At 41.9% G+C, this 14,586-nt stretch overlaps 1 protein-coding gene across 8 annotated transcripts in view; it reads left to right on the top strand.

The window, feature by feature from the left end:
* The window catches only part of ARID1B (AT-rich interaction domain 1B), a 387,469-nt gene that overhangs the window by 313,757 nt on the left and 59,126 nt on the right, over positions 1 to 14,586 (top strand). For 5 of the 8 annotated variants that reach the window (XM_060753624.2, XM_060753629.2, XM_060753627.2 and 2 more), the window contains exons 9-10: positions 2,031 to 2,358; positions 3,955 to 4,083. In XM_060753624.2, coding sequence (XP_060609607.2) covers positions 2,031 to 2,358; positions 3,955 to 4,083 — 457 coding nt within the window. The remainder of the gene's footprint in view (positions 1 to 2,030; positions 2,359 to 3,954; positions 4,084 to 14,586) is intronic. The other 3 variants (XM_060753632.2, XM_060753630.2, XM_060753628.2) reach the window with 1 other exon arrangement.

Genomic DNA, 14,586 nt, shown 5'->3' with positions numbered 1-14,586 from the left:
AACCTGCACCTTGAATTGGGACTGGAAAGTTATCGGCAGTCAGTGGAGCTGCTTTAATAGGGACGTTGTGTACTCCCTGTAATTAGCTCCAGTTAGAAGCCTGGCTGCCGACCTTTGCACCAGTTGCAGTTTCAAAGGGGCCCCCACGTAGAGTGCATTGCAATAATCCAATGTGGATGTGACCAAGGCATGGACCACCATGGTCAAATCAGACTTCTCATGGTACAGTCACAGCTGGCACACAAGCTTTAACTGTGTGAAGGTTCTCCCAACCACTGCCAACACCCGGATATCAAGCGCTGAATTCAGGAGGACCCCCAGACTGCGGACCTGTGTCCTCAGGGGGAGTCCAACCCCACCAAGCACAGGTTGCCACCTTATACCTCGATTGGCCCCATGACCGAACAGGAGGACCTCTGTCTTGTCTGGATTAAGTTTCAGCTTGTTAGCCCTCATCCAGTCCATCACTGCTGCTAGGCACTGGTCCAGGATCTGGGGGGCTTTCTTGGAGTTTGGTGGAAAGGAGTAGTAGAATTGAATGTCATCTGTGCACAGATGACACCGAACTCCAAAACTCCGGATTACCGCCCCCCGGGAGTTTCATGTAGATATTAAAAAGCATGGGGGATAGAATGGAACCTTGCGGGTCCCCACAGGTCAGTACCCAGGCGTCCGAGCAGGTGTCCCCCAGCTTCACCAACTGGGTGCAATCCTACAGGAAGGAGCAGAGGCACTGCAAAGCAATGCCCCCTTCTGGGGCAGCTCACTATTTTGGAGAGCTGCCCCAGAAGGAAGCCATGGTCGATGGTATCGAAAGCTACAGAGATATCCAAAAGAACCAACAAGGACACACTCCCCCTGTCTAGTTCTCTACAGAGGTCATCCACCAAGGTGACCAAAGCCATCTCCATACTGTGACCAGGCCTGAAACCAGACTGCCATGGATCAAGATAATTGGTTTCATCCAAGAAACCCTGGAGCTGAGAAGCCACCACTTGCTCTAGAACCTTGCCTAGGAAGGGAAGATTAGAAATAGGCTGGTAGTTATTCAGTACTGAGAATCTAGGGGTGCTTTCTTCAAAATTTGTCTCACTATTGCATTTTTTAGACTTGATGGTATTTGTCCCCGTTCCAACAAGGCATTTATAATCCTAGTAAACCACTCAGTTAATCCTCCACTGGCATGCTTGATAAGCCAGGAAGGGCAAGGATCTAGCACATGTGTGGTCACTCTCACCACTACAAGGATCTTATCCACATCATCAGACTGAACAAACTGAAACAAATCCATTAAAACCGGACAGACAGGTGCCTCAGCTACATCCCTTGGTACTGCTCTAAAACTGGCATCTAAGTCAGAACATATCCGAGTGACTTCATCTGCAAAATGATGTGCAAACCTGCCACATTGAGTTGTCAAATGGTCAGGGATCTCCTCCCCCTCAAGAGGATGAAGGAGTTCTCTGACCGCCTGAAATAACTCTGCTGGTCGATTTGTTGCAGTTGCAATGCGGGCAGTCGAGAAAACCTTCCTGGCTTCCCTCATTGCCATGGAGTAGGCCTTAAGCAAGGGTCTAGCCCATGTTCAATCAGATGCATTCCAAGTCTTCCACCAGTAGCACTCTAGCCTCTGTTTCATCACTGCCAGCTCCCCAGTAAACCAAGAAGCAGTCCAATCTACTGCAGTCATCCCAACGACTTCATCTTAAATGCTCTTTTCCTTTCATCCCATGTTGGTTCTGTTTTCCCCACTCTTTTAGCCAAGGTTCAAGAAGTCCCCGCTCAGGCTCTGCCTTGGTTCCATGTTCTCCCACCAAGCTGTCCAGGGAGGCAAACATCACTTATAGAACCCCAGTTCTGGAAAACCACAGTATCAAGCATATATTAATTGGATGATAAATAGGCGTTCTACACACACACACATCTTGCAAGGCTGGAACTATTGGATTGGATACAATTTTCCATCAAGAGATTTCACTCAATCAAAAGTTGTAACTTTATTTTCTTCTTTTGTGTATCACTCTCTTTAGGAAACTACTCCAGACAGCCACCATACTCTGGAATTACCAACACAAGCTACAGTGGCCCGGGACCTGGCATGGGTATTAATGCCAGCAACCAGATGCATGGACAGGGGCCGGGCCAACCTTGTGGTACTATGCCCCTGGGACGAATGCCATCAGCTGGGATGCAGAGCAGGTCGTTTCCAGGAAACATGAGCAGCATGACCCCAAGTTCTCCAGGGATGTCTCAGCAGGGAGGCCCAGGGATGGGACCACCCATGCCAACTGTAAATCGTAAGGCACAGGAGGCGGCTGCAGCAGTGATGCAAGCTGCTGCAAACTCCGCCCAGAGCAGGTATGCATCCACTGAAAATATGCTTGACTATGAAATAAAGCAACTGATAGTTTTAAAAACATGTTTTCTGTCTTAAAATATTAAGGACAAGCAACCACCAAGTTTTAAGGTGACTTTAGAAGGACACTAGCTCTGAAGTTTACTTCAGTGGTTTACCTCAGTACATATACCTCAGTACATTTAAATACAGCCAGGTGGGAGAATAAGTTGTTGAGAAGAAGAGGGTAAAGGAAGCAATGTTGTCGGATTCATAGATTTCATTTGATGTTTTGAGAAAATTGATCAAATTTTACTGCCAAATGGAAGGTGAGCCAGTCTTATGTTGGACCAGTATTTTAAAGCTAGCCAGAATGCATAATCTATATTTGCCATCCTGAGAACAAGGTGGGGTTTCAAGTCTGCATTATTAGTACCTAGTCCTGCAGTCACATGTAGGGAGACTTTTCCACATCTCGTCAAATAAAATCAAATTTTTCCACCAGAGCTATTAATATGGAATAATATTTCCAAAATCTTGAAGAAAATATACAAGATTAGAGAGTTCCAATCTCTGCTTTTGAAAATGTATGGACATTCTATCTCCTCTTCCTGGATCTCTCATTTTCCATAGGCACTTATGAGAACATGTATACATCATCTTATTTGGACTCTTAGTTTATGTGTATGTTTCCGTTTAGTTCAATACACTAGTACTATTATTAAAGAGGAAATGGGATTTCATTATTATTTTGCAAAATTGTGACATTGTTAATACATAGGTGTATACTAAAAACTTGTACAGATAACATACATATTAATAGCCAGAAATTGTATGCAATAGGACACACTTTTAAAAAGCTCTGATATCTTACAATATTATACTTGAAATGCATGCAATTTCATGATTATCAGAAAAGAGACAATATGTTATTAGAGCCTTTGAACATACATTAGAGGGCTGAAAGCAGGTTTTATTATTTTGGGAATTGACACCTTATTTTTACTTTTCAGGGAGTAAATAGCTGTTATGTGTCACCTTAATAGGCTAAACACCCACTATCTCTCAGAGAAATAACCTGGACACCTCATGAATTTAGGAAGACCATGTTGTTTAGGAAGAAAATAATTTTAATTTTAAAAGTTAATAAGTGCCAATAAAACGAAGTGCACTGTTGTAATTTTCATGATAGATTTTGCATCATGCACTTGATTGAAAAATAAACAAATAATTGTTTGCTTTCACACTCAAAATCTGAACCTGATAGCCACTTTATGGACTTAAATTTCAGTGCCTACTTGACAGTAATCAAAGTACAACATCTGAAAACTCAGCCCTCCCGTAGTACCCCTCCTAACACCTACAGTATATGATGACTGTACAGTCATTAGAACTTTATCAAAATGTAAATAGAATATAGACAGAATCCTTATTAATCCTAGAGGTTTGAAAATGTAGCATTTTTCTCTTGGGTTCCTAACAGATAGAAGACTATGGGGCTGTTTGCCCAGCAGTGGGAACCCTACATGCTTCTGTATAGAAGGATTGTAGCTGACAAGATGGTTCATGCTTGTGGTCTAATACAAATCCAAAGAAGCTGTTCTTTTGTTCTGCTTTAGGCCACCATACATTAGGTCGCCTGCTTATCCCAGCCAGTCTGGGGCTGGCGGACGCCCCATGTTTTCTTCACAGCACCCCAACTATGGCAACGCTCAGGCTCCCATGATGCATCAGCCTGACCAATACGGGTAGGTAGCCATGAAAACTGGACTTGCGGCGGTCACAAGACAGTTTTTTCCCCTGAATGTAACATGCCATTTGGCTACTGAGGTCCCCAGAGATCAAGTATAACAATGCTTGCATCTGAAAAGCACTGTTGGTTATTACTAACTCTTGTCAAACGTAATTTTAAAAATCTGCATGTCACTCGTACTGCATGGCTTGTGGCATGGCTCTGTTTACTTCATGCTTGAGAGAGAAATGAAGATCTCCATCGGCTAAAAATGAATTCAATCTTGTGTTTTTCTGCATCATTACATTCTCCTTCCTCCTTTTTTATCATCAATGTCTAGGAGCAGTACTATGAAGCAGATATTCCCATGATTGTGTTGTTGTTAATCATCACATTAAGCCTCTCCCACAAAGTTAAATGTTATTGACAAGAGACCGACTGCAGAAGCCATGACAGGAGTTAATAACAGGGCTTTCAGAAGGTGGCATAATATCAGAATTGAAACAGTTATATAAGGCAGGCCAACCTGCTAATTCCTCTGCCAAGATGTTTAAAACCTGAATTACCAAGTATAAAATTAGCCAAAATATAGAAAATAGTTTTCTAATTAACTTTCTTTTCAACCTTTGGTTTCCCTCATCCATTTTTCTTTATTAGACTATGAAAGTGCTTCCTACCATCTATTTTCAGTATATTCAGTTACATTTCCACGGTTATATTATTGTTAAACACTGTACAGTTGGAGAACTGAAAAACTTTAGATTTTTTTCTAAGAATATAAGGGGATAATTAGATCTGAACTTGATAGTATAATGTATTTTAAAAGGTGCTGTCAGCCCTAAAAAATTAAGATAGACTGTTAGAATTTTCAATATAGGATTGTACTACAAAAATTTTAGTTAACGTTTTTTAATATCTAAGTAGTATCTTCATCAGCCTTTCAGACATTTTCTGCAGACACGGTATTAGTAGTAGTAGTAGTAGTAGTAGTAGTTATTAAAATTAAAAATACCAGGTCTTAACAGTTAATTTTACAGTGAAAATTCACTTACATTTACAAATGTGAAAATACATTTTTTTTTCTTTCCATTCTACACTGAAAGAAAATAAAACATTCACCAAGAATGTTGTTTATTTTATTGTAACTTGTATTTTATTTTATTCTAATTTGTTATTTGGGCCTGGCCTCATGTAAGCCACCCTGAGTCCCCGTTGGGGGAGATTGTGGCGGGGTATAGATGATGATGATGATGATGATGATGATGATGATGATGATTAGAATCCCGGTGTGCATGTTTCACTGGAATACTTAAGTTGAGAACTCTCATTAGTAAATTGGTTTGTGTGTGCATATTTGTTCTTTTGTTTTACAAAGGGATTTCAGACCTTCAGAATCAAATAGCAAACTGAAACAAGATACCAATGTGGAAAGCATGGGTTGGTGTTTGCCTGATTTGTGAGAGCTGCTCCTAAAAAAGCAGATATCCTGTTTAGACTCAAACTACTATCTCTTGGCCTTCCCAGGTCAATTTACACAACTCTGTAAAATGAATTTTAAATTACATGTATCCAGAGGCGGCCCTAGGTAATTTTCAACGGTAAGCAAACAGTATTTTGGCGCCCCCCCCCCCCCCCCAACCAATCATTGATATGTATTTTCTGTTTGTCATGGGAGTTCTGTGTGTCATATTTGTTTCAATTCCATCATTGGTGGAGTTCAGAATGCTCTTTGATTGTAGGTGAACTATACATCCCAGTAACTACACTTGCTGCACTTCCTCCTTTGCCTGGCTCGCTTTGGGTCCGGAGGCGTGCCTGAAGACCCCGGCGTGTGCACCAAAAGTCACCTCTTCTCCTGACTTTCTCCTCAGCCATTGGGACCAAGAGAGAGAGAGACAGAGGTGGAGATGCCCACCTTTCCTGAAGGTAGGTGCAAAAACAAAGGAGGGAGCGGAGGAGGGAGATACCTCCAGCCGGAGGGGCTCTCTCTCTCTCTCTCTCTTGGTCCCAATGGCTGAAGAGAAAGTCAGGAGAAGAGGCAACTTTTGGTGCGCACACTGGGGTCTTCAGACACGCCTCCGGACCTGAAGCGGGCCAGGCGCGGCGGCTCCGCCCCTTGGCCCACCCGCAGATTGGGGAGAGGAGAGGAGGCAGGTGGAGCGCCGGGGGATTGGGAAAGGGAGCCGGTCATGGGGAAGGGATCAAACGCGGAGAATGATTGAGCGCTGGCTCTGCTCACGCACCCGGTGGCCAGGTGGAGCAGGAACGAGAGGGGCTAGGCGAGGCTCAAGGGCCCAGCCCCTTTGGGAAGAGGATCGCCCTGCAGCAAGGCAAGAAAGCCGAGGCTCCCCCCCGGACTGCTAGGGCTGTTGTGAGCTGAGGGGGCGCTCCTCAAGTGGCAGTTGAGGGGCACTTACAGAGGCGCCTGTGCGCCCCTGGCAAAAAAAAGGTGTTCTGCGACCGCTTACTTAGCGTAATGGACGAGCTGCCCCTGCATGTATCACAACAGATTCAGAACAGGCAGAAAATCAATGCTACCTAATCAGAATGTGGATAATCAAGATTTGAAATTTTGTCAGTTATATTATCCTATGTCCTGCTGCAAAATGTCTCCCTTCTAATTAAAAGTAAAGGTTAAGATTTAAGGGGATGAAAACATAGTTCAGCTATCCCTCAAGAAGATACATTAGTATTTGATTCATCCTTCTAGCATTATTACTTACGATAAAATTCTTCTGAAAAATGCAGACTCCTGATTTAATGGTTCACTTTAAATAAATTGTGTCCATGCATTGTGTTTGCCATTTAAAACCCCAAGACTAGCCAATCTCCCATTGGACCCCATTTGAAAGAAAATCATTCCATGCTCACTTTGAGGTGTAGGCCATTGCTTCAATATCAGGATTGTAGTCTGTAATATTTTGGTTACCTTCCTGGCTCAGCCAAGCAATTTGTGCAGAATAGTAACAATTATTGTTTATATTATTGTATGCAGTAGTTTAAATTTAGGGATGGTGGAAACAGTTTGGATTGCTGGTTGTTTACATAGCCTGACTCGTACCGGTACTTTATATAATAATATTTATAATAATATTACCTACTACAACAGGGAGCCCCCGGTGGTACAGTGGGTTAAAGCACTGAGTTGCTGAGCTTATTGACCGAAAGGTCACAGGTTAGATTCCAGGGAGCGGCGTGAGCTTCCGCTGTCAGCCCCAGCTTCTGCCAACCTAGCAGTTCGAAAACATGCAAATGTGAGTAGATCAAGAGGTATCACTCTGGCGGGAAGGTAATGGCACTCCATGCAGCCATACCGGCCATATGACCCTGGAGGTGTCTACGGACAATGCCGGCTCTTCGGCTTAGAAATGGAGATGAGCACCACACCCCAGAGTCGGACATGACTGGACTTAATGTCAGGGGAAAACCTTTACCTTACCTACTACAACAGATAAGTTCTCTTTAATGGGATCTGGATATGGTGCAAAAGGAGACATTCATTCACTTGGGAGGCACTAAATAGCTTAATCAGGATCCCATGGAGAGTTAAACTGCCTCCCTTCCCCACCCATCAATTTTTTCAGAAATTGTATATTATGGATAAGGAGCATATTCTCATATATGACAAATCTTTAGAATTAACATAGAAGTTATACAACAAATAGACTATAAAACAAAGGGTGGTAAGATGAAGTTTTAGACTTCATCAGCTTGGTTGGATATGAAGGATGTAATAAAGACCACAAAGAAGTACTTATTAAGTGTTTTCCAGTTTTAAATGTTTCCCGAAGGGAACCCAAGTTGAGACATACAGGCTGTGATAGACAGTGCAAAAAACACATTGTAGCTTGTAACACTCCTTTTTAAAAAGCATATTTGGCAGTGTAGACTTTATAACGCCCCTAAAGCAGTCAAAAGCAAATACTTGTTTTCTGTCACACACACTATGGGATGTTTGCTAAAGCGGGGGTGGGGGGGATAGAATAATTTGGCATTCATTACCACAAATAAATGAATGCCAAGGCAAACAAACAGCTTTAATTATTTCTTTGTGTTTATTGTGGAAGTTTTTTCAAGATGACTAGAAAGGAAAAGAAGGTTTTGTAATTCAGAATTCTCTTCCAGAATTCTAATCCTGAAGTTTAAGAGACTAGAGTAGAGAATTCTAAGTACAGCACCAAACTATAAATCCCTAGATTCCATAGGAGTGAACCATGGCAGTTGAAATGGGATTAAATTGCTATACAGGCAGTCCTCAAGTTACAAGTATCCAACTTACAAACAACCCACAATTAACAAAGCAGGTAAGACAACAGGAAGTGAGGGAAATCTACCGCTCGGAAGGCAAATTCACTCCTGGAAGAGTTATTGAGGGGAAAAGGTGTCTCCACTGAGGCTTTATCACCAATCCTTGTTTCCACAACAAGCCAAATTTTCAAAATCCAATTCTCAAAGGGACAGAAAGTGAGGTGACGCTTCTGAACAGGAGCACAGACAGCAAAACAAACACCACATGGGTGTTAATCCTTCCCTATGCTAACCAAAGCGCTCTCTCTTTATATGTGTGTGTGTGTGCGTGCGCATGCAGAGTTACACTGTAAAAATGTACCTGTTCCAACTTACATGCAAATTCAACTTAAGAACAAATCCACAGAACCTATCTTGTTCATAACTTGGTTATTGCCTGTAATCATGCAGCATGGACACTCCCATAGTCATGACAGCTATATATTACTTCTATTACAATGTGCTTCTAAGTAAAGGTTATTGGAGAACATGAGAAGAATGCAGTTGAACCAATGTCTTCCTTTTGGGTTTCCTGTAGATCAGACATAGGCAAACTTTGGCCCGCCAGGTGTTTTGGGCTTTAACTCTCAGAATTGTGGGTGTTTGGGTCCAAAATACCTGTTCACCCGAAGTTTGCCCATGTCTGCTGTAGATACATGGTTAGTCACTCTTTGAACGGAATGCTGGACCTAATAGCCCATGGCTCTGACTGAGTTGGGTTCTTCCCATTTCCTATACTAAAATCATGTGTACATTTGCTAAGAAGTTTATTTTCTCCAAAAGAAATGCAACCTATTCATATACTTCTGCCAAGTAGCTTCAATTTAAGAGAAACCAGGTGGCAGAGACTTTCTTCTTCATGCATGTCAGAGTTCATTTCAGCTGTTTCCTGAGGTCATTCTGGAATTTGTGTGGTTCCTTGGTGCTGTTTAATGGGAGAGCACTGAATGAATCTTGCCAAAGCCTTGATTGGGTAGATGGTTCTGCTTTCAGAAAAGCTTTTTTTCTGTGTATGGTATATAAGTGATTTTGCTGCCTGGCTGCATCTCTTTGCCCCATGGGGAAAGCTGCTTTGAAGGGTCTCTGACCTATAAAAAGCAAAAGGCTGGAGCTGGAAAGGAGAAAATGATCAAGTCTCCTGTGGAAGCGGGTGGAACCTTGTACTTCCTTGGGTCCAAGGCTCAGTGTTTCATTGTATGATGAACTCTTACAGCCAGGGGTCATTGCCACAATTTATTATTCTTCCTTTCCTGAGGCTCATCATCTGCAGCTGTAGAGGTGTTATGTAGCTGTGCACACTTCCATAGGATTTGCTTACTTTCTGAGTAAACATGGTTGTCAGTTCATTTTATGCACTTTATCAGATAGCCCATTATTTTATCTTATGAATATCCAATATACATTCTGTTTCCATTGAACACCAAGAAAATACGGGGTTAGCTGTTCAGCCCAGTAGCTAAAATGGTAATGAGGGTGCATGGAAGAGTCAGCAAATGTGTCTTGTTGCTTCTACTGTGGTGAAATTAAATTAATGTGGTGAAAGCATCATGTTACACTTTCTTTCCTGATCCGCACTATTGTAAATCCAGAATAACTGCCTTGTTCTTCATATAGACGAGTTCAAAATATAGATTCTCTTAGTGCAGTAAACTGTACAGCAGGGCTGAATATATATAATCTTTTACTCATAGCTGAACCCTCCATCAGCATTTTTTCAGTGCTATCTTTGTATTTGTAATTCATATTTCATATTGCCGGTGCCAGCAAAGCACTTTTTCCATATTTCCTCCAGAGCCCTGAGCATGCAAGACTGCTGATGGACTAGGAGCCACTGGCAAGGAAATATAGTTAACGGGCATAATGCATAAATGTGTCAAAAAGAAGAAAATGGGGCCAGAGATTTCAAAAGTTTAAATACTTGATTTTGTTAAACACTAAATTTTGCATACCAAATTTAAATATTCACACAAAGCATGCTGAAGTGCAGTTGAACTGCCTGCATCTTTTGCCCCTTTGATCTTGAAAGCCTGTATGAAATTATAATAATTTTTAGAGCACATTTGTGGCATGTAGATCTTATGCGGCTTGAAGTGGTGAAGCACATAATAAATCTAAAAATCACAAAATACATTTCTTTCTTCTGAATTTGAGATCCAAGTCCTTTTTTTAGCCTCCTCCCAAAGTATTTTTATTTATCTTGTTAGAAGCAAATTGAGAATACAGTTATAATGTATAAAGAACCACAAACAAAGTTAAAAACTTGGCATTATAGTAAATTTCCTTTGACCAGAAGCTGGCCACTTGGAATGCCTCAGCTGTCATTGTGAGAAGGTCCCCCATTGTGCATGTGGCAGGGGTCAGACTACATTGTAGTAGGTAGTCTGTGGTTTGCTCTTCTTCACACTCACATGATGTGGGCTCCACTTTGTAGCCCCATTTCTTAAGGTTAGCTCTGTATCTCATGGTGCCAGAGTCCAGTCTGTTCAGCACCTTCCAAATCACTCAGTCTTCTGTGTGCCCAGGGGAGGAGTTTCTCATGCAGCATCAGCCACTGATGAAGTTCCGGGTTTTAGCCTGCCACTTTTGGACTCTCATTTGGTTAGGTCTTCCTATGATTATCTCTGTAGATCTTAGGGAGCTATTTCTTAATTTAAGATGGAGCCGGAGATGTCAATGCCCTGGTCCTTTAATTACTGGCTGCCACTTCCCAACAGATGTCAGGTGGTGTAATACCAGCTAAACAATATAATTTCTCCAATGGTGTAGGACGTAGATATCCTGTGTTAATGCGGCATGTCTCATTAAAAGCCACAGCCACTATTTTAATGTGGTGAGATGTATTCCACACTGGACATGCGTATTTAGCATCAGAGTAGCAAAATGCAAGGTCAGATGTCTTCACTGTGTCTGGTTGAGATCCCCAGGTCGTGCCAGTCAGCTTCCATATGATAATATTTCTAGTACCGACTTTTTGCTTAATATTCAAGCAGTGCTTCTTATAAGTCAGAGCACAGCACAGTCCAGAGTAACTCCCAGTTATTTTGGTGTACTACAATGCTCCAGTGGGATTCCTTCCCAAGTAATCTTCAGAGCTCGTGATGCTTATCTGTTCTTAAGATGAAAAGCACATGTCTGCATTTTAGATGGATTAGGAATCAGTTGGTTTTCCCTGTAATAGGCGGTAAGAGCACCTAAAGCTTCAGAAAGCTTCTATTCATTTCAAAGCTCCCTGCTTGAATGGTGATAGCACGACCGTCACCATAGAAGAAATGTGATGATTTCCTTTTTGGTAATTGCTGTGTATAGCAAAAGATTTAAAATGTTTTCATTCGTGCATATATACCTGTGAGGCTAAGGGCATTTGTTGATTCCAATATTGCCATAGTATACCAACGTTAAAGTGCAGGTTCCTTTAATTTCAACCTGATTTGAAAGAATTTTAAGTATTATATCTTAGTTGTCACATTAAATTTACTGATAATGTATAGCATCAGTGTGCAACTTTTCCTACTGGTAATGAAAGAAATAACATTGGACTAGGGGAAGAGTTATATTAAATATTCTGGCATCCTAAATTCTTAATATAAGGCAGTTCTTCTCATGCACTGAGTGATCATCCTCTAATTCCCAAATTTTGGGTTCTGAAGGACTTTAGTAAATAAAACTGAAATTCATCCCATTAGTATTGCTTGGATGCACAAGCAATAACTTCCAATCAAGGCAACTATGTGTTGGATCCAAAAACAAATCCCCTTGTAGACTCAATTGGATAAAATGGAGTTTGCTTCTTGGCTGAAATTATTGTATGGCAATACTATGAACTGTCAAACAGATGCTGCTCTCTGTCTCAAAGCTGGCTTCAATTCATTAATGAGTGAATTGATTCTTTTAGAGTAAGTAGCTTTCAGATTAAAGATAAAATATATATTCTAGTTTACATCTTGTATTTTAGCTGAACTGCTAACAAAAATCCTTTCCCTTACCAGAAATACTCAACTATTTCCTTCCATCTGGACTTTTAAAGGAATATTTCCTTTGTTCTTGTTTTTTTAACAGAATGCACTGTTCAAGAACATGCCAAATAGTCAGTTTTGGTAGCAACTCTTCCCCGCATCATCTAACATTTTAGAGATAACAACATGGTGGGTTTATTTTGCTTACTTCAGTTTACTTCTCATTATGTCTCTTTGTTGAGATCCACAAAACGGAATGAGTCTCACAATCAACGTGGTTACTCAGAAAAAAGATGTGTGTGTGTGTGTATATATATATATATACATACACACACACACACACACACACACATACACACACACACACACACACACATATACATATGTACATACATGTGTGTGTGTGTGTGTGTATGTGTGTAAGCTTTGGCTAGCATAAGGAAGGGTTTTCACTCCTGTTGTTTGTTTTGTTGTCTGGGCCCCTGTTCTGAAGATTTCGCCTCACTTTCTGTCCTTTGAATAACTGGATTTTGAAAAATTGGGTTTCTTGCGGAAACAAGGAATGGTGAGAACTTCAGTTGAGACCCCTTTTCCCCATGATAACTCTTTCAGGGGTCAATTTCCCTTCCTAGGGGTAGATCCTCTCACTTCCTCTTGTCTCATCCCCATTCCTAACTAAGTCATTTGTAAGTTGGAAGTTTGTAATTCCGAGACTGCCTCTTGTTGTTGTTCATTCGTTCAGTCGTCTCCGACTCTTCGTGACCTCATGGACCAGCCCACGCCAGAGCTCCCTGTCAGCCGTCACCACCCCCAGCTCCTTCAAGGTCAGTCCAGTCACTTCAAGGATGCCATCCATCCATCTTGCCCTTGGTCGGCCCCTCTTCCTTTTACCTTCCACTTTCCCCAGCATAATTGTCTTTTCTAGGCTTTGCTGTCTCCTCATGATGTGGCCAAAGTACTTCAGCTTTGTCTCTAGTATCCTTCCCTCCAGTGAGCAGTCGGGCTTTATTTCCTGGAGGATGGACTGGTTGGATCTTCTCGCAGTCCAAGGCACTCTCAGAACTTTCCTCCAACACCACAGTTCAAAAGCATCGATCTTCCTTCGCTCAGCCTTCCCTAAGGTCCAGCTCTCACATCCGTGGGTTACTACAGGGAATACCATGGCTTTGACTAGGCGGATCTTTGTTGCCAGTGTGATGTCTCTACTCGCCTCTACATGAGATCAATTTATAGATGAGTATGTAATGAAAGCAAATTTGCTGGTCTCATCACCACTTATTTGGGTGTTACAAATGAACAAATTATTCAGTAAGGATGGAAATCTAGGTCTGGGTGGATTAGACTCGTAGCCTGTAGACCTAGGGTTCTCAAACGTTTCCAGCCGCAGAGCCCTTTTTGAAGCAAAAGTTTCTCGTGGAGCCCCAAGACATGTTTGTTTGTTTGCATATATATATATAGTGTGTGTGTGTGTGTGTGTGTGTGTGTATCAGGCATAGGCAAACCTTTTGAACAACATAAACTTAACAGTATTTCAGTGGAAGACCCCAGGTGCTATCCAGTCGAACTCCCTTCTGCCATTCAGGAAAAGCACAATCAAAGCACCCCCAAACGGTGAGAGAGAAATAGGATTTTGGAAACAAGCAAGGCAAGGGGGGGGATCTGGGGGGTGAGGAAAAAAGGCTTTGGGGTGATGGAAGTGAGGGAAAGGGCTTTGGGGAGCAAGGGAAGTGAGGAAAAAAGGCTTTTGGAGCAAGAGAGGAGGAAAATGGGCTTTTGGGGTGAGGGAGGTGACAAAAAAAGGCTTGTGGCAGCAAGGGAAGCAGGTTGAAAGGCTTTTGACAGCAAAGGAAAAGACTTCTGGCAGTGAAGGAGGAGGAGCAGGAAAGAGGAAAGTGAGGAGGAGGAAGAAAGCATGTTTTGTGGAGTCCCAAGAGCTCTGCGGAGAACAATTTGAGAACTGCTGCTGTAGACGATAGTTGGCCTAATTAAAACCTCATCCCCTTATTGCCATGTGGAGGGGATGACGTTGCTTGCATCCAGCATGACAAAAAGAATCCCAGAAACTGGAACATCTTGCCTTTGTCTAATTTCAAAAATAAAGTACAGATACGTAGTTGGACATCAAATCACACTGAATTTACATAACTTTACGGTTCAATAATTTCATCCTGTTTTAGAACCAGGTGCCTTGCGGAGTTTTTTTCATTCCCATTTAGCTACTTCAGCTGTACTGTGTTTGTTATATTGGCACTTAATTTACTCTCAAAACTCCAGGGTTT

Source organism: Anolis sagrei, chromosome 1, assembly GCF_037176765.1.
Source record: "Anolis sagrei isolate rAnoSag1 chromosome 1, rAnoSag1.mat, whole genome shotgun sequence".
NCBI lineage: Eukaryota > Metazoa > Chordata > Lepidosauria > Squamata > Dactyloidae > Anolis > Anolis sagrei.
Note: the sequence above shows the minus strand (reverse complement) of the source record. Positions and strands in the feature narration are given on the sequence as shown.